Source organism: Petaurus breviceps, unplaced genomic scaffold (genome assembly GCF_028583685.1).
Source record: "Petaurus breviceps papuanus isolate PSGF00001 unplaced genomic scaffold, PetGlider_PUasm1.0 81, whole genome shotgun sequence".
Taxonomy (NCBI): Eukaryota; Metazoa; Chordata; class Mammalia; order Diprotodontia; family Petauridae; genus Petaurus; species Petaurus breviceps.
In genome coordinates, this window is record NW_027186546.1 from 2118650 (window position 1) to 2140065 (window position 21416).

General features: G+C 35.2%; 1 protein-coding gene across 1 annotated transcript in view; it reads right to left on the reverse strand.

Annotated features, from left to right (window-relative positions):
• The window catches only part of LOC138176105 (transcription factor SOX-5), a 503378-nt gene that overhangs the window by 84167 nt on the left and 397795 nt on the right, over window positions 1-21416 (reverse strand). Inside the window, exon 10 of the mRNA XM_069106851.1 lies at window positions 4054-4200. Coding sequence (XP_068962952.1) covers window positions 4054-4200 — 147 coding nt within the window. The remainder of the gene's footprint in view (window positions 1-4053; window positions 4201-21416) is intronic.

The window sequence follows — 21416 nt, forward strand, 5'->3', positions numbered from 1 at the left end:
GTGACTCTGGGCAAATCACTTAACTTTTCTGGGTCTCAGTTTGCTCATTTTTAAAATGAAGGGATTAGACTACATGATCTCGAAGTCCCTTTTCACCCAACAATATTGTGATCATATCTCAAATGTCTACAGAGTTGGCTCTGTGATTGAGAGGGGGCCTGAAATAATAATTCCTATCCTCAGAAGCACATGATAAAGTCTCTGAGTCTCAGCAAAGCAAACCCACCATTTGATCATATCTGATTCCTGTATTTATGTGATGTAGTGTATGTGTTCAACAAATGATTATTTTCTTGACTAGATGAACCACCTTAGGGTTGTCTTAGGATCATAGGATTTTAGATTTTGAGACAGAAGGAAATTTAGGGGTCATTTAGTACAAGCCCACAATGTACAGATGAGACCCAAGGTCATCTAACTAGTAAGCAGAAGACCTGGGATTCAAACACAGATCCTCTGCCTCCACTTATAGCAGTCTTTCAGCTGTGTCACATTACCCTCATAGTTATCAACATAAATGGATTAGGGGAAAAAAGTTATAAAAAATTGCTTAGTAGGAAGAAATTTTTAAAGGGCAGTTCAAAAGAGACTATCTTAAAGCAATGTATCAACATGAGATTATGCAAACAGTAAATCTTGTAAACAAAGCAAGAAAAAACACACCAGTACCTTACTTTCACACAAAATGACCTACACTTCTCTGTCTAAATGCCCATATTTTGCTGATATGACTAGCCTTTTCAATGAATGTTAAATTATGTGTGCAAAACCTACAGATAATTACTGAAAACTCTGCTGGTCCATCTGTACACCAGAACTTCATGGAGACAATTATACTCACAAGACTGATTTATATTTAGTGACTGTAATTCCTATTACATAACTTTCTTTCAAAGACTTTGGCAGTGCATTTAAACATTAACTTCATTCACAGAAGTACGAGGTCAATGGAAACACTCAGAGCATAATCATAAATGCAGGTGTTTACTCCCAAACATCATAATGGAAAATACTTTTCTGGAGGCTACTTATCAACATACAAATATTTAATATATAAAGACATGAATGTTATGAGGTTCTATACAAATGTGACTATGTATTTCATAGGATGTGTTTTGGTCTGGATCTATGATTTTATACATGCAAGAGAATCCTCTAGCATTGCTGATCAGCAACAATTCCACAACCATGAATCTTAAAATACTATTGGGATGCTGAAATTTTAAGTGTCTGCCCAGGGCCACATAGCCGAAGGTCTTTCTGACTCTGAAGGTATGGTTTTATAAAGATTTTACACTTTTTATAAAGTGTAAGTAATGCATAACTCCATAGATATAATGTTTTAAGCACCCTCCGTCCTAATTTTGTTGACTAGTCTTCATTCTTCCTTACCTCATATTGTCTAATCATTTGTCAAATTCTTTTCTTCCTGCAGCTTCTCAATGTTCATATCTATTTCTCTCTCTCCTCTCAAACAGCTACCACTATCATATGGGCTTTCATCACTTATCACCTGAACTATTACAATAGCCTCAATTAGCTTTCTTGCTTTGTCTTTCCCTTTCTAATCTGTCCTCTATACAGGTACCAATGTCATATTTGTAAAGCTCAGATGAGACCATGTAACTCCTCTACTCAAGAAATTCCAGTGGCTCCCTATTGCTTCTGGTATCAAATATGAGATTCTATTTTTGCCATGTAAAGCATTCCCCAACCTTCCCAATCTTACATGTAACTCCCTTTCTTGGAGTTTTTGGTCTGACCAAAATGGCCTTCTTTCTGATCTTCACACATGACATTCCTTCTCCTGTTTCCATTCCTGGAATGTGTTCCATGCTCACTTCTGCCTCTTAAAATTACAAGTTGCCTTCAAAGCTTAGTGCTTGGAGCATAGCTTGTATTTAATAAATGTTCAATGACTGACTGATTCATAGCTTTGCATCTTGGGTCTACTCCATTTACTATCTGACACTCAATAAGTAACTTTTCTATACCTCATTTCCTCTCTTAATAAAAAGGAGTTAAATAATTAAATGTCTATTATTTTATCCCTCAGGTATTTTCAGTGGTTTTTGTTTGTTTTTAAAAGAAAGATAATTCTTTAATATAGAAATTCCTCCATCTGTTGAGAAGCAGCAGTGTAGTGAATAGAGAGCTGATTTGAAGCCAGGGAACCAGAAGTCCTAAAGATACTGGCTGTGTGACCCTGGGCAAATTACAACCTCTGAGTGCCCTATGAAACTCTATGGCTATAAGTTGCAGAGAAGGTGCCAGCCTGAAATTGGTAGAAAGAATTTTATCTTCTAGGCATTCTTTACATCAGTGAAATCATAAGCCCAGCTTCTATTCTTCTACTGTTAACACCACTTTGACTTCTTTCTCCATATATGTAATTTGAAACAAGGAGTTAGGTAGCCATCCAGATAGTTTATATGTAAACCACATTGCTTTTGATCTAATTGTATAGCTGGGATGCAAAATTGTTCTTTTGGTAGCTAAATTATTTAGCATTATCTCAAATTTCTACTTAATTCTACATATCAATATATATTTTTAAAAATACAAATGAGAACTAGATTGTAATGAAGGAGGAATCTCATGTTGAAAAGTCAACTCAAAGTAAAATTCTTTTGATCTCTCTGTCACTAAAAACTTTAACATGCTCAAACAACTTAATCTATTATCCTTACAAATCATTTCTAAATGTATCCCTGAAATTCCTGGGTCTAAATTTTATGTTTTGTATAAATCATAATGAAATTGAGAACTTAATATAGCAAAGACACAGTTTGTTCTTCATTCTCCATTTTTCTTTGTTTCCTCTGGTGCCTTTTTGTCTTTTATCCTTGAACTTATCTAGAAGTTAACTTGAACCAAAAGTTCTATGATTACCACATTTAATCATATATATGAACACATGTATATATACTTACACTGTATATACTTACACTGTATATAATTTTTAATATATACTTACAGTGACACTATTTCTAATTTAAAATTTTATGCTTAGGCTGGACAAATGCTCATAATCTTACGAAATGAAATGATAACTAAGGTAGGCAAAATGTAATTGGTTGGCAAAAACAATCTGCTAAATTATTTGTCCCTCTGATAAAGTTCATATTATATGAGAATGTAAGCTCCTTGAAATCAAGGACTATATTGTTTTGGATATTTATGGCTAGCACCGGGTGTCTTAAATATATAGTAAGCGCTCAATAAATATTTGTAAGTTGAAGGCATTTGGATAGATGTGGCACTATTTCACTGTCAACCTTGAGGTATCTTCTTTTTTACTTATACATAGTGAAATTTTAATCTTAGATTAGCAGTTTTCTTAGTCTCCTGTGTTCGTGAACCAATGTCTGGGACAAGATTTGCTGAGAGAATGTTCATTTCAATACTGGCCCAAACCAAAACAAACAAGTAAAGCAAATTTGCTTCAGAAAAAAAAAATCATATGATTCATTCAAAGACAAATATAGGGGGCCTATGGGTAATACATTTTATATCATCAGTGCTACTTCTCTATTACATGATGATGGATATTTGAAAGTAGTTCAACTTGACTTTTACTATCAGCTTGGCAAAAACTAAGAGATAGGAGTTCATTTATTGCCTTTGTCATTTACTTATTGTGCTCACTAAGTCAATTCATTTGATGTCTTTGTGCTCCACCCCCACATACGTAAAATGGAAAAAGTAATCATCCTAATCATTATTCAAGGATATTATCAAAAGAAAGAAAAGGAAAATCTCTAAGGCAACTTATGTATCTAGAATAAAAAATAGTGCTTCTATATACAAATATTTCTGTACTACGCATATGTGTGTATGAACACACTGACATATTTTAACCAATTTTGACATCCGTGAATTGTATCTAATGTTTATTACCCAGTACTGAAACATGTTAAGTATCTCTTCTAAAAGACATAGCCATTAATCTTTAAATGAATAGGGTGTCAAGCTGCCTCCATCTTTTTTTTTTTTTAATACATTGAGTTAATATCATTTTTTTTAGACAATAGAACTTCTTTGAATTAGTACCTTGCTTTTGGGTGGTGGACTATTTGTGCTCTTCTCTGTATGAATGCTGGTTGGAGACACAGCAGCACCGAGGTTGCCTTGGGGTATACCTGGTAACTTTCCTCCTGGAGATACCTGCATTGCAGCTAGCTGGGCAGCATATAACTGCTACATAAAGAGAAAGAAAGAAAATGAAATATCATCAATAAATAAATAAATGCAGCTTTCAAAAACTTCCACTTCAAATACAGTATTCTTCTGATGGGTATTTTTTATTTAGCACACTGGAATATTTCAAGAGAACCTGTCACCTCAACTTTTATGTCATTTCTCTGGGAAGAAATGACAGATATCACATAAGCAGTTCTAGCTTCTGTATATCTAGGAGGCTCTGAGCAAATAAAAGCAATCCATATTTATTCTTAGGCAGTGTCTATCCTAATTCAAGCCTCCATCGCCTACTTCCTGGACCATTCTTAATAACCTATGTGGTTTCATTGTTTTAATTTTTTCACTACTCCAGATCCATATTCTGCATAACTATTAAAGTGATCTTCCAAAATAGTGGGTATGACCTCATCAAACCTCTATTCAATAAAGTCCGGTATCACTCTATTACCTTCAAATATATGTCATTTAAAGTTCTTTAAAACCTGGCCTCTATCTTCCCAGTATTTTTACACATTAATTCCCCTCTATATACTACATGATGCAGCCATACTGGCCTACTTTCCATTCCTCACATGTGACATTTAATCTCCCATCTCCATTCCTTTTGCCCTCCCTTACATTCTTAAAAGGAGACATTCAACAAAACAATAAATCAAGGCCTGATTTACAGCATTCGCTGATTTCTGAGATATAAATGCTCGCAGTAAAAATATATTAATCAGCTCTCATGAGGCAGTAGAGTCTAGCTCCAGCATTCCCCTGAGTATTTATCTTTTTGTGTTATGTGTGTGTGTGTGTGTGTGTGTGTGTTGTCTCTTTCTTAAGAATGTAAGTTCCTTGAGGACAGGGACTGCTTTTGCTTTTTCCTTATATTTCCAATGCTTAGCACAGAGCCTGGAGCATAGTAAATGTTTATTGAATGATTAACTTGTCATGTTATTTGATCTCTTCCCAAACATACTACAATTTCAAATAAGCAGCAGCTATATTCCTGTTCTACCATTCATATTAGTTTACATTCTGCAAGAGCTCCTTAGATTGCTGAAATGAATACTTGTTTACTGAAGGAGGTGGCCAATGAGTGCCTAGTTCTTAGAGTATGCACGATACTCTCTGCCTGCTGCCAATCAGCATTAAGTCTTGGTGAACCTGCTTCTAGAAATGTACTCTACAATCCAGGCAAACCGACCTTCTCTCAGTTCCTTACACGAGACACTATTTCTTATCTTTCATTTCTAAAATGCAAGCTCTCCTTACCTTTGTCATCAGAACAGAAGCTCATTGTAAGTAGGAATTTATTTCATTACTTGCATTTTCACTGCCTAGCAAAGTTCCTTACTCATAGTAGGTGCTTAATAAATACTTTTTTGATTGATTGATGATGAAGAGACCCTCTGCCTCCCAGATTCAGAGCACAAGCAGGTATCCTTTTTTTCATTTCCTATCAACTAGCTGTGTGGTGACAAAAAATACCTTTTGACTTGGATGCTAAACTGAAACTGAAGGATCCAACAGCGAAAGTCTCTTTCCTGGTGGCTTTTGAGTGAGGGAGAAGAAATGCTGTGGGCCTCAGAAGTTTCATTAAGATAGTTGAAAATGAACTATTTACTTTATTACTGTCAGCTTGCTCCTAAGAGACATGAATTTATTTATTGTCTTTGCTACTTATTTATTTGATATCTCAGTCAATTCATTTAATCTCTCTGTGATTTTTCCCTCTTCATACAGAAAATGGAAAAGGCAATCATTCTAATCACTGCTTAAGGATATTATAAGCATAACTGAAGAAGAAAATCTCTAAAGTAATTTATGTATCTACAACCCAAAGTAGTGCTTATGAGCATAAATATTCTGTGTGTGTGTATGTGTATGTGCACACAGGCATGTGTGCCCTTGTCTATGTTGGGGCCCCAAACCATTTCTTTTTTCTTTCTTGAAAGCCATGAGGGAAGAGAGAGTTTATGTATTTGAACTTTTTGGATATATGGTTAGTTCTGGCTAAGCAATCCATTAAAAGCCTTTTCATCACTGTTCAGTATGCCAAGAAGTAAAAGGGGATACCTGTGTCTGAACCAAAGAGAGAATGAATACACCTCCATCATATATTTCTGAAAGTGGCTCACCAAACCTCCATGTAGATTGGGAGCAGTCCAGTAACATTGAATATTCTCTAAGAACTGGACACTCATTGGCTTCTTCCCTCATTATGCCTGCAACACTTATTATGAGCTGTATCTTCCTACAAATTAAACTATATATATATACGGAATAGAAGAATCATGTGTTAAGGAACATTACTTTGTCTTCCTACCCTGATAAAAACAACTGGATAATGAACAAAATTACACTTCAATTTATGCTATGTGAACAAAGACCAGGAAGAAGGCCTCTTGAAGAGGTGATGTTTCAAGCATAATATGACCCAGATACATACTCTTCAGTCTATGCCATCCAACACAGATAAAATTACTGAAATCAATTTTATCTACTAACAAATCTAATATAATTTTTTTTTCTTTTTGAAGGGAAATGGGGGTTGTGACTTGCCCAAAGTCACATGGCTAATAAGTGTGTCAAGTGTCTGAAGCCAGATTTGAACTCAGGTCCTCCTGACTCCAGGGCCAGTGTTCTATTCACTGCACCACCTAGCCTCCCAGTATCTAATACAATTTTAACAACCAATTAGATATGGTTCAATAATTTTATAATACTAATTATTTCCAATTAAGTTTTTACCTTTGTGAAAATAATCTTATGTAAAACAAAGTTACATGGATGTAAAAATATTGTTAAACATAAAAGGCTTGCTTTACCTCTATATAGCACTGTGACAAAGGGAAATAAAAACCCAGAACATATAAATAGAGGTAAGCAAGTATATATTCCATGGTACATAGAATATAAAATTTCTTTTATCCAGTTGCTAAATACCTGGATATCCAAGTTATTGAAACATTTTCCCCCTTGTTCAAGTTCTGACTTCTCCACACCTTCTAAAGTGGCAGAATAGTGATGAAAGGCTTGGAAACAGCTCTCTGGGATAGCTATACTTTCTCTTTGAGGAAAGATATCCCACTTTTACCCCCCCCCCCCCAAAGTCTACTCCAGGTAAATCAGGTGTTCAGATAGGAAAGGACCAGTTCACAGAAAAAACAAAAATACAAACACATGTGCATGGCTGAACACATTTTCAAAGACGAATATACATTTAAACAAATAAAAATAAAATAAAATTTTATTTTGTAGTGTAAGGGAGAAAGTGATGTTACTAAAAAGCATTTCATGACCATCAATCACTACATAATTTGATCTCCCAGTTATAAGAAGATATTAGATTTAGAGTAAGAAAGGATCTAAGAGCTTATCTAGTAAAATGTATTTTACAAATGAGGATACTGAGGCACAGTCCCCAACATTGTACAGGTGGCAAATAGTAAATATTAGTCTCAGAGTCAGGTCCTGATTGCCAATCCAAAGTTCTTTACACTTCCAGGAGTGGGGAACCCATGGCCTTGAAGACACATGTGGCATTCTAAATGCTTAAGTGCAGTCTTTTAACTGAATCGATTCAGTCATATGGTCTCTAGGCCACAGGTTTCCCACCCCTGCCCTAGATCTTACAGTTTCAGATATTATTATGGTTGCTATAACAATAACAATCCTTCATTTAAGTGATTTTGCTCCAAGAAAGACTCATCATGGCACAAAAATAACCCTGAATTCTAGAAAGCTATATTGATTTAATAGAACTCTTACCTATCCTACCAAACAAAACAGGCTTTGAGTACAAGATTAGCAGTAAGGGAGGCTGTTTGTAGATTGTCCAAGACCTGTGTCTATAAGTTGGAAGAAATTAATCATCAGAAAGCTAGCTACAAGATGATCATTTTTTTTTCTGGCTAAAGTAGAAACAAAACAACGTGGTATGAGTAAAGACACCTGAGGACTCTACTGCGTGTATGAAATGTGAAAAATAGACCTAGAGAGGGGCCTCTAACACATCTGGTTGTAACATCCTCTGTTGGAGATCTATGGAAGAACATGGACAAGGATGCCAGAGTATGAACAGGTGGTGATGCCCACCCATGGTGTTCTCACTGATGAGATCACAGATTAACAAGCATCAAAATATTGAATCAACTCAACAAAGACTTTTATGACATAGAAGGGTTGGGACCAGTGTCAGCAGAGAAATTAAATGAATCAATGAAATAAGAGATCTTTAAAAGATTGAATATTAATAAAAATAGTAGCAATACATGTGTATATACTGCTTTATATGTATAAAGTAACTCAAGTGCATTATTAGGTGTGATTATCATAATAACCTTATGAGAAATAGGTAGCACATTCTTATTTTATTAATGAGGAAATTGAGACTAAGAAACATTAAGCAATTTGCTCAAGATAACACTTAAAGTTAGTGGAAGCTTGGTGGCATGATAGAAGAGGTCTGGATTTACAGTCAGGAAGAGCTGAGTTCGAATCCTGACTTAGACACACAAACACTCTCTGTGTGACCCTATAAAAGCCATTTAACTTTGCTAAGCTTCAGCACCTTCAACTGTAAAATGGATATGAGTTTCTACCTTACAGGGTTGACATGAGGACCAAAGGAAATAACATATATAAAGTACTTTGTAAACCTTAAAGCACCATGTAACTGATAGTTATTGTTATTAATAATAATCCTCATCATTATTATTACTTTTATTATTTATATAATTTACATTATGATTAGTTTTATGTGGCAGAACCAAAATTCAAACACAGGTCTTTTGGCTTCCAATTTGGTGGTCTTTTTAACATAGCCTAGTAGATAATAGATAATAGTTATTATCATATGATTATAGTATTTACAGTTGGAAGGAACCTTAGGGATCATCTATTCCTTTAGTATACTGGTCTTTGTTAAACCAAGCCAATTTAAAAGAAGACACCTTATTGATAATGAAGTATATGAAAAAGGTGAACGGCGTAGTAATAATGATCCATTGAAAAGGAATTAACAAACACTAAAGCTAAACAAATTCCTCAGTATGGTTAGCAAAAACATTTTCTTATGAACATTACAGAGAAAGATCGTTTTTAAGTTTTAGTCCCCAATTTGTAGACAGAGAGCTATGAAAATTTAACAAAAATATGATGTGTGAAAGTTTGCTGATTTCTATTTAAGATGAAGAGATGTTCTCATTACATGAGTTAAAAAGCAACTGGTTACATTTTGCAATGTGAAAATAGGATCATCTGTCACAACTGAACTTTGCTCCTATAGTCATTAAGCAGACATCCTTCTTTCTCCTAGGTCATCACCTTGAAAATTTACAGTTCACCCTGTATAGTAAAGGGTAAATGCTATTGAAGTTTACAAAAGGATGCCTCATAACAGACTGGCTGGATGCCTAAACTGTATATCAACAGCTTAATCTTTGAAAACTATTCCTTGGAGTATTGTTACAAGATGTTAGGAATACTCATTACTGGCTTATAACACACTAAAAATGATTTTAGTTTTTATTACAAAGAAAGGTGAGAATAAAGGCATTTTAACATTTGCATTTAAAATCAAAAAGGCAAAATATTATTAAAATTTTTTAAATCCCACAAGATATTATTTTCATTTTTCAACAACTAGAATTGTTTAGTCTTTAACAATAATATTAATAAGTCAGAACATGAATACGATTCATTCAGTATTTAATTATTTGTAACCATAGATAAATTAAATATTTTAATTTCTTAATCATTCTAGGTCCCATCACAAAATATATACATATATTTTGATTTCATGTTGTATATACCTCACTGAACTCAGAGTATGAGTTGTTATTTTAGTTTTACATAATATGAATTACGAAGCAATGCAAATGTGATTCCCTTATTCTAACTTTATCATTTTCAACTTTTCTCACATAGGTGTTTCTCAAAAAGAAAATATCTTGAGTGCTGCATATGAATTTTAAAGCTTGAGAAACAGAAAGTCATAATCCTTTTAAAAAGAGAAGACTATTCTAACCAACCTGGTGAGTCTAATAATTGAAAATATTTTAAATGTCCATTGTGACAGCCAATCTCAAATATTGTGTGATCAGTACTTCAAATACAAGATTTTTTATTTTCTAGGACTATTGAAGAAAGGGGTGAACAGCCCTGTGATACTACCGCTTTCCATATCCTTGCTTTCACTTAGGTAGTTTGGTAAGATTTTGTGTTTCTCACATTTCAGCAAAAGAACAGTCATTTACCACAGGACTTTGACCTTTTATTCAGTTCTCTAAACTCTTTTATACCTAACTACCTATCAATTATGTCTACCATAGTTGGATGACTGTCCATCCAAGGGTAGAAAGCAGGGGCAGTTGAGACATTCTGACCAACACATTTCAGTCCTTAAAAAAAAAAAAAAACAAATATCACATTTAATTGATTGATTGGCCATTTGAAGTCAGTGGATGACTGAGGGGTTGGTCAACAAAATCAAGAGCCATAAAGGAATCACAGAGGGCGAGGTAAAGCCTGATTCAAATGCTTCTGCCTTCATGGAGCTTGGGTCCTCTGGGCACTAAAAATCTTTCGCCCCTTGTGTTTCACATAACATCTTCCAATGCACTTATTGTGCATTATTTGATATCCTAGTTATCCGTCTTATTTTCCTATTATCTCTTTCTGATGGATTTTTGTTAATTCCATGCAAATAAAGTATGTTTGTAATCTTTTAAAAATATCACATGCTTTAAGAAGCATTGTTGTTCAGTTGTGTCCAACTCTTTATTACCACATTTTGGGGTTTTCTTAGCAAAGATACTAGAGTGGTTTGGGATTTTCTTCTCCAGTTCATTTTACAAATGAATAACCCAAGACAAACAGGGTTAAATGACTTGTGCAAGGTCACAGAGTTAATAAGAGTCTGAGGCTGGATTTGAACTAAAAAGGAGATGAATCTTTCTAACTACAGGCCTGGTGCTCTATCCATTGTGCCACCTAGCTGTCCTTAAGAAGCATAACATAAATAAATAACATAAATAAGTGTATAGCTCTTGCTAGTAGAGGCTCATTTTTAAAAAATTAAATCTATTTAGCTGTTACGGAACTGAGGAAATATTATAACCTAACTGGACTAGATACTGGTTTGGTCATCCGTGGTCATTAAGGAACTACCAAAAGATTTAAAGAGAGTGATATAAGAAGATCTATAAAAGAACAAGGGAATTCCTTCTAGTTAGCAATGAAACAGCTTGTATCAAACTATACATGTTAATCCTTGGATCCAAGTTGCATGGAATGATTACATGACAATGTCTTGCGCTTTCTTCTTGGACCTTCTCAAAACTCGTTACTTGGTCCCTCCATATTGCAATAATTCAATAAATATGGGATCTTATTAATGTGAACTTTCCCTTTATTGAAGCAAATCAAAATCCATTCTTAGCACATACTGTATTATTCTTGTCCACCTTTTCAGTCATCATGCTTCTTGACTTCTCTGCTTTAGGCTGACAATTTATCTGCTTCCTGAATCTTCTCTACCCTCTAGATTTTCATGATAAATTTCTCTATTGGTTCTTGTCCTCACTTTCTTTTGCTAGATTTTCATTTAGGTGTCCTGCACCAATGTTCTACCTGGCCCCTCTTTTTCCTCTACATTATCTTAATTTATTATAATTTTATCAACTCTTATGGATTGAATTATTAGCTTTACAAAGACTCTGAGATCTGCAATCCAGCCCTACTCTCTGTCTCGAGCTCCAATCCTTCACCTAATGCAAACTGGAGGTTCTCTAGGGATCTTAAACTCATTGTGTCCAAAACAGAGTTCATTACCATTCCTCCAAAACCTCCCTCTCTTCTAAACTTCCCTACAGTTATGGAGCACATCACTATCTTCCCAATCACTAAGGTACACAACTGTATCATCCTGGAAATGTCACCCTCATGCACTTGTTATCCAACTAGACACTTTACTCTCACTCACCCCATATCCAATCAGTTGCCAAAGCTTGATGTTACCTCCACAATACCTCTTGTATACATCCCTTTGTCTCTATTCACTTAGCCCCTTGGGTGTAGGTTCTCATCACTTATCACCTGAACTATTTCAAATGCTTTTTATAAATGGTCTCTGCTGCATCAAGTCCCTCTAAGTGCTAAACTTCACAGAAGAAATCCCCTTAAAAAATTTGGATTCAGTCAAAAAGCTGCACTTGAGGCCTTAGAGGGTCACACGTGGCTTTGAAGCCACAGGTTTCTCACCCCTGATCCATATTCCACAAAGCTGTTGAAGTTATCTTGCTAAAGTACAGTTACAGCAATTGGTATGCTAGTTAATATTTAACAATAGCACATGACACACTTTTAAATTTAATCTGCATGTTTAACATTTTCTTCCATCATTTTCTTAAGTCTAGAAGACCAAGGATCTGAAAACCATGGTGGGAAGGTCAAATGCTGTGGCTGCCAGTTTCTGTATAGCTCATGAGTTAAGACAGGTTTTTACTTAAAAAAAAAATAGAATAAAACTTTATTTAAAGTTCTAAAAATTATTCTTATCTTGCTAGTCATACAAATACAGGTTGGCACAGGGTTGTAGTTTGAGAACCTTAGTATAGACAGTCAATAAAACAATAAATCAAGCCCTGATTTGTGATGACTCTTAACGTGTAAATGCTCAAACTGAAAATTTAACTTGCTCACCCCCAGGTTCAATCATGTTACCCTCTTTATTTAATAAATCCCAGTAACTTCCTATTACCTCTAGGAACAAATATTTACTCTTCCATATGGTATCCACAACTCCTCATAATCTAGCCTCTTCTTATTTTTTCATCCGTTTTACACATTATTCTTCTTTATGTACTCTATGGCCCAGCCATACTGAGATGACCTTCTATCTCCTTTCTCCATGTTTTCCTTTGCACTGGCTCTTTTCCATGCCTGGAATGCTCTCCCTCCCCTTCAATGCCTCTTAGAGTTCCTGGCTTCCTTTAAGACTGCTAATACGCCACCTTCTGCAGGACTTTTCCAGTCACATCCAGCACCTCTTAGGCATCCTTGCCTTCCCTTGAAAGGTAACTTTTCCTCTACTCTGTATGTATTTCACATGTACTTACCTATATCTGTTCTATTAGAGAAGAGACTAGTTTTGCTTTTTGAAAAAAATTTATCTCCAGGCATAAAGTGACTACTTAACAAATGTTTTTTTGATTGATTGTTAAGTTCTTTAAGGGGCAGGAACCAGGTGTTCTATTTCATTTATATTAATAAACTGAACAAAAATTTTGCTTTGAAATTGGGGAAGGCATGGTTAATATATATTCAACAAAACGAGTAGCCTATCTGTGCTAAGCTTTGAAGAAATTGGCTTGTCTAAGGCGAGGAACATGTGTTAGAGGAGTAGTTAGAAAAAAGATACAACATACAGAATGATGTTAGGGTAGAGACTGTCTTGAAAGACAGGCAGATTTAGATTAGAAGGGTAGACAATAGCAAGTCTCTGAAGTTTTAAGGCCTGAAAAATGGAGTGATTTAAGTATTGTCTTTTGGCTAATTAATCTGACGTTAGTATGCAGGACAGGATAGAGTGGGAAGACAATCCAGGCATGAGGTGATAGGAGTTGGAACTGGTGGGGCAGCAGTAGGAACTAGAAGAAAAGGTCAATCTAAGCAATGGATCAAAGAAAGAATCAAGACTTCTCTTCTACAGTGTTTTGTATACAGTGGGCACTGAAAAATAATTGATTAACTAGGGCAAAAATTAATAAATTAAACATTTATTAAATGCCCACTATGTGCCAGGCACTGTGCTAAGAGCTGGGTATTCACAAAGAGGGAAAACACAGTCTCTACCCTCAAGGAGCTTACAATCTAGTGGGGGAGACAACAAAAGGAGTGAAAGCAAAAAAGTAACAAATGGTTCATATTCTATGTATGATGTACAAAAAATGTTTGTTATGAATGTTATGTATTTTCCTATTTGCATCCATAATAAAATTATTCTTTATATTATCTTTTCATAAGAGGGAAAAGTTATTTTTTTCCAGATTTTACAAACAGAGGAACTGAGGCTGAGGGAAACTGATTTGCCTAATATTCAATGTTCTACTTTTGATACTTTTGGAATTAACTTTGTTTAAAGTTATGCTGATAATGCAACTGGAATTAGCCCTAGAAGCAAGAGAAAGAGACATGCTCATTCCTTAAAGAATATCTCCTTGGAGATCATTTGAATTATGATATATGAAAATCAGTCTACATGAGCTTGGTGTTATCTCTACTTCTCTGGGCCTTATCTGTATTTTTTCCCTTGTAATTTACCCCATATGAATCCCAAGCATTTCAAAATGAGGGGCTGAGAATTCATTAAGAAGCATTCTCCCTGGTGAGTCTGACTGAAGTAATGACCCAGCACAGAGAAGGGAAATGTGTGATAGAATGAAAAAAATAGAGATGTAATTACTCATCATCTTGTGTTCCTTGTTCATCAAAATCTATTTAGTATAATTATATTTTAACAATCTAACCGCTGCATCCCTAGTTATTTATGGTTGCCTTTTCTTGTGAAAATATCTATTACATGAGTTTTCACTCTAATAAGATGTCCTATACTAGCGGTTATTACTTCTCTATGATTGATGGTATTCAGTGAGAGTATGATTTGAAAAACTCTACAAAGCAGGTGGGTCAGCTTCTCACAATGTCAACCACTAGGCAACATTTTACAAGGTGGGAGGGCAAGATATTGCTACTTCTTTCTAGATGATTTAAGTAAATTTGGTACTTTTTAGACTGGATGTGTGATTTCAATGGTATAGGGAACTCTTGGTGAGGAATGCCCACAACCAATATGGATTAGCATCTGTTCTACAAACTTAAAGAGTTTGATTTTGTTGTGTGTGGGGGGGGGGGGAAGGCAGAGAGAAGTAAAAGGAGGAAATAGGGAAAGAAAGGGAGAAGAAAAAAGGAATGTCAGGAAAGAGGGAGTGGGGAGAGAGAGATGAGAGAGAGAGAGAGAGACAGACAGATAGACCCTATGGATAGAAACTTGAGCTAGGAGCTGTGAGAACCATAAACATAAGCAGAATTGAGGTGTTTAGATCGTGGCAAAATAATGGAATAAAAAGTAAACTATCGGGGCAGCTAGCTGGAGCATTGAATACAGCACTGGCCCTGAACTCAGGAGGAGCTGAATTCAAATCCAGTTTCAGACACTTTGATACTTACTAGCTGTGTGACCTTGGGCAAGTCACTTAACCTCAATTGTCTTGCCTTCCCCCCCTCCCAAAAAAAGTAAACTATCCTAGAGGGAAGTAGGAAAGCATTAAGGACAGGCCATTCTTTCACCAAGGGCTTCAATTCTATTCACTAATATCTGTACTATGGCTAAGTTGGCCACGAGTCGTAAGACCTTGGGAAAAGGAGAATTTAAGAAAAATGTGGCAGCTTCTATTTTCTCTGCTATTTCTGCCTTAAATAAACCTGTTGTTTTGTTAAATATTTCATAGCCCTGTTGCTTGTAGGAGACAGCAGGGTCCCTGGAGAGAGACCCCCTACTGCCCCAAAAGGAAATTTATATGAGTATCACAATTCTAATCATAAAGAGAGAATTCCATGTTGAAACAGTACTCTGGATAGAGGCTGAGCCATTAATGAGTTAGTTGGTTTTTGAGGAAAAAAACCTCATCAATTTGAGCCCAGAGATTACATCATTTGCTATAGATAATATGGAAATCATCATCATCATCCTATATTCAATGAGTTCACTGAAAGGACAAGTCACTAACCTATTATTGTCCTTTAATGTTTGATGTTCAGTGAGCATCTTGTGTGGGTAGAAAAAATGATAGCTTTTTGTAGATGAAAAAAGTATCAGGATGTAAGGTCATTTCTATAGGCTTACTAAAAAGGCATCTTTGGGACAAGTCCAGTATCATACATCTGAAAGGGGATTATCCCTAAGAAATCTTGTTACCACATGGCTTTGACTTATTTCACTAGGTATCTCATCTCTAGCATAGTTATTATTGTTTTGATCTAATCTGTGATCTCATTAACATGAGGAATCTCCCTCTACCAATTCAAGTCAACACCTGTTGTGCCTGGGGAATTAAAGTTAGTAACTTATCTAGGGTCACACAACCAGTATATATCTGAGGTGGGACTTGAACCCACCCATACCTGACCACAAAGGATGCTCTCTTTCTACTAAAAACATGTTGCTTCAGTATGTTAATTATTCTCTCTCTTTTTTTTTTTTTGCCTTTTTTTGGAGGGGGGAGGGCAGGGCAATTGGGGTTAAGTGACTTGCCCGAGGTCACATGGCTAGTAAGTGTTAAGTATCTGAGGTCAAATTTGAACTTAGGTCCTCCTGACTCCAGGATCAGTACTGTATTCACTGTGCCACCTAGCTGCCCCTATGTTAATTATTCTTAACAAAAAAAAAATTTCTTTTCTGTCCCAATCTTAACAAAATAAGAAAAAATGGGACCCATGTAGATAGTCTGTCAACAAAAGGAGTTATGTGAAAAACTGTAAAGATATTGAAAATCTGAATGAATGAAAATCTGAAAAGATATTGGACTCCATGTTTCTAATGTTCATGGTATGAGGAAACCAGATTCTTTAAATATTTTTAAATCTATAACATCCATATCTTATAAAAAAATAGCATGGCACAGTAGGATAAACCAGATTCAGAGGACATGAAGTCAATCCTGGCTCTGGCACTTCTGAGAACTTGGGGAAAAAAATCACTTAACCCCCATGGGCCACTTAACCTCTTCCTCTATGAGGAGTCAGACTAAATAATTTTTAAGGTCCCCTCTAGCCTGACCAAATGTAACTGTAAATTCCTCCTTCTTAGAAGGAAACTCTGAGTTGCTATCTGACACAGATATTTCTCAGTATATGTTTTATACTGGACATGTTCCACGTAAAATAATTCATTTTTCTCCATTAAGTAACTAGTATAGTTAATAAGCAAATAATGCCATCAGATGTACTATGAATAAAATTCCACACTTCTCAAATTGCTGAGCTGTAATTAAGGCATTTTAGTATTTTCAACACATCTCCTTAAGTGAGTGCTTTTTCAATTTTTTATTTATAGATTTTCCTATTGGTGCTTTAAGTTGTAATATTCAACTCAGAATAAAAATAGGAACACATTCTGGTTATTTCAAGACTGGTATTGAATCAATGATTTCAAGTTAAACAATTATCTCATTTTTATGTCAGGACAAAACTCACATAAAAACAAATTACAGTAGGAGTTGTCATTATAATGACATGAAAAGCTTTATTTTTGTCTATATCAGAAATAAGAGCGATACTGATAACACAAAATAATATTGATAAAATATCTCTGCCTACCTATTAGAGAAAGAAAATATGGAGAACATGTATCTACAAAGTCTGCTTAGAATAAAGTCAGAGATAATGCAGAGACAAACTAATCTACTCATTGAAATCACAATTATAGCAGTAAGGAGACATTTCTGTTTTGAAATAATATAATGGAATGAGTCTGTGCAAGGAATATGAAAAAAAAAATTAAGTTTCTGGAAGAAGTTAATAGTTTTATAGCCTTTGCAAAAGCCAGTAGAATCAACACTTCAAAAGTAAAGACTTCCCTTTCAAATATTATTGAAAAGCAAACATCTTTTTCAAATAAACAGATATAATCTTTTTTAAATACAAGAAGAGCCATGAATACTTATTTTAAAAGGTGAAAAAAAATAATCCACAATACATGGTTGCTGGCACATATAAAAGTAGTCACTGGCATCTTTCTGCCCCTTCTGCCTGGCTCAAAACCTTAATTTGCTCTTTGAACTAAGTTCTATTATCAGGTCTCCATTACTGTCGGCCAGACAATCTGGATAAAGGCACAAGTGACAGTGATGGTGACAGCGAAAGACATTTACTCTGGAGCAAGAAGCATTCAACAGAGCAATATAAGGTTTGATTCAACTCTTCTCTTTAGTTCAGACAAGGATTGAAAGAACATGACACTTATGCCTTTGGGGAAGGCAGACAATGCTGTACATGTATATGGAAAAACAGATGATAGATATAATTAAATATCTCTTGTTCCCTACCTCATGATAAGAAATGTTAAACAAATATTGGAAAGGACAGTATAGCTGAGTTTTAACCAAAAATTTCTAGATAACAAGATTTGCTCATTTCCAAGATAACTGTTAAATTTTTTCATTGCCTCTTTCAGAACAGAAGGTGCTAAGAGACAGTGACCACTGTGAGCATGAAACTTTATTCCTAAAAATAATTTTTATTTATGGAAGACTTCAACAACGTAATATATAGAAAAAAGAGTGTGAGGAAGGACTAAGGTGTTGGGATGGAAGGTTTGGGGGGGGGGAAAGCATCCGAAAGAGAAAAACACAAAGAAATGTCAAGACTGTATCAGTCTTCACTGCTTAATTTCTGCCTCTTAATGTAAGTTAAATGTGGAGCTTAAGAGGAGCTAATGTACTGGAGAAAACTTTCAAAACATAACAGCGTGTTTCCATGTGAATCAACTGGATTTTCTTTCATATTTCTTCTGAGCCAATTACCAATGTTCCAGTGAAGTCTCCCAAATACTGCTCATCTTTTGTTAGTTGTGTGTGTGTTAACTCTACTTCCTTGGATTAAAAACAAAACAAAAGAAAACAACTTGTTCTCAAGTGCATAACAAGACAAACAAAAGCAATGATTAAAACTAGAGACAGCCAGGCTATGTTGAGAAAATTTGTTTTAAGACTAAGTGGAAAGTAAGAGCACCAGCCCCGGAGTCAGGAGGACCTGGGATCGGTGCTGGTCTCAGATACTTACACACACACACAAAACTGGCCATTTAACCTTGGGCAAGTTACTTAACCCCAATTGTCCTCCAAAAAAAAAGGCAAAAAAAAAAAGACTAAGTGGAAGAATTTCTGGAATAAGGACCAAAATAATATATATGTGTATCACTATGGGTGTGATACTTTCTCACAAATGTTGACTTTTGGATCAATAAACAAAGTAAATGCATCTTTCTCTACTCCATCTCCTCTCATTTGGATGGTTTATTTGTTCTTAATCTGGCCTATGTTCCTTCAGAGAACTGTCCCTTCCCTTCCTTGTCAAATCAAAATCAATCAATCAATAAACATTTATTAAGTTTATTGAGTTTATTATATAAGTTTATTAAGTCTGCCAGGTAAGGTGCTAAGCACTAGAGATACAAAAGCTTGCTATTTCCAAAGGTCAGAAGATACATGTCGTTTAGAGTGGACTGGATTCAGATTAACTTCTGAGGCAATCCTGAAGACATAAGGAGACATAGAGGCTGTAAACTTCTGGCTCTTTGAATATAAATAGCTGCTGTGACTTATGAGTGGCTTTTACGGGTATCATAACTTAAAGTTACTACCCCTGAGTGCTATTCCCTATTGGGAGTCTGCTGTGCTATAAATCTGGAAGTGCCTCTCTAGGTTGCTAGGAAGATGAGGCTCCCAGAGGAAGAAGGGTCAGTATGACAGAGACTCCATGCATTTTCCCTTCTATGGAAGATGGTGGAGGTGATAGTCAAACATAAAGTTGTGCTCTAAGTGAAGAGGACCACATATGTCATTGAATGATATAGAGGCCCATCAAAGAGGGAAAGAATATTGATGGGTACAGAAATGAATCCTTTGAGCTTTTGTTAGGTAAATTCAAGTCTATCCTATATTCTATGTTATGTTAACCTGTGTATTTGCTTGGGAGCTCAGGGTCCTTTATTGTAGAGATCAAGACATGAGTCAAATTCTTTTTTTTTTTTTTTTGCTTTTTGGAGGGCAGTTGGGATTAAGTGACTTACCCAAGGTCACACGGCTAGTGTGTGTGTGTGTGTGTGTGTGTGTGTGTGTGTGTGTTGTGTCTGAAGCCCAATTTGAACTCAGATCCTCCTGATTCCAGGGCCAGTGCTCTATTCACTGTACCACCTCATCAAATTCTGATGTGCCTGAGAGAAAAGTTGGGTCAGAGCATATAACAAAGAATTTTTTTTTTTAAACTGAAACTTTAACCCAGTTCAAGTTATGCCAAAGTTTCACTTAGCAGGGGGGGTGAAGCCTATTAAATAAAGTAATAACACTTAAAATGTAAAAAAAAAAAAAACATAAACAAGAGGGTCATTTGAGTTGTAACATAAAAATTTAAATTTACTAAAATCCAGATTATAAAGTGTTTTGATATCTATAGTTGACAAAAGATTAATACATTGTACATTTTTGTTAATGTTAATGAGAAATATTAGAGGAATTTTATTAAGTGACCTCTATAGACTGTGCCTGAAATATTCCAACAAGTTTTAAGATCAAACTCTGGCAATTATTTTGGGAAACAGCGAGTTAGTAAATTTCTTTGTCATCACATTAATCCCATGCTTGTTCAGTCTGATCTAATAGGAAAGAAGAATTCTTTGTCATGGTCCAAGAGGTCACTCAGGGAAGTTCAGTGCTTGTCCTTATTACATTAAGAAATGGTTTTTAAAACTGTAAATACCTTAGGCTTCTTCTGAATTTTTTCTATATATAATTGAAATACTCTAGCATAACTATAATATAAAAATCAAGTTTCAGTTCTCTTGTGAAGTCTAAAATATAATTTAAAATTAAAGATTCCAGGAAAAAAATTATTTTTGCCACTCTACATCACTTTATATTTGCTTTAAAACATTAAAAGGAATTTCTTGACTTTATTGTTAATTGTCTCTCCCTTGACTTAAATCTTGCCTATTTCGTTCATGCTTATCAGCTCAAAAAAGATATCTGTATATTAAGAAGATTATGGGGGAAAAGTTGAGGATTCTAGGAAATGGAAAATTCTAGAAACTGGGGCAGTTAGGTGGAATATTGGATAGCATGCTGAACTGGGAGTAAGGAAGACCCAAGTCCAAACCCTCCCTGGCACACTTACTACCTGCATCACCCTGGACAAAATTCTTAATTTCTATGTGGCATTTTCCTTATGGGAGGAAATTGGATTTGATGACATCTAAGGATCCTCTCAACTCTAAATATGTGATCTTATGATGCAAAAACAAAGTCTAGTTCTATTCAGTCAAAATAACAAAACCATACCATAATCAGATTTTCATTATAGTTGCCACGCAAATTGATGTGGTTTGCTACTGTATGACAAGAGATGGTCCTCAATTTAATCGATAAATTTAGTCCTGCGACTTTTATCCA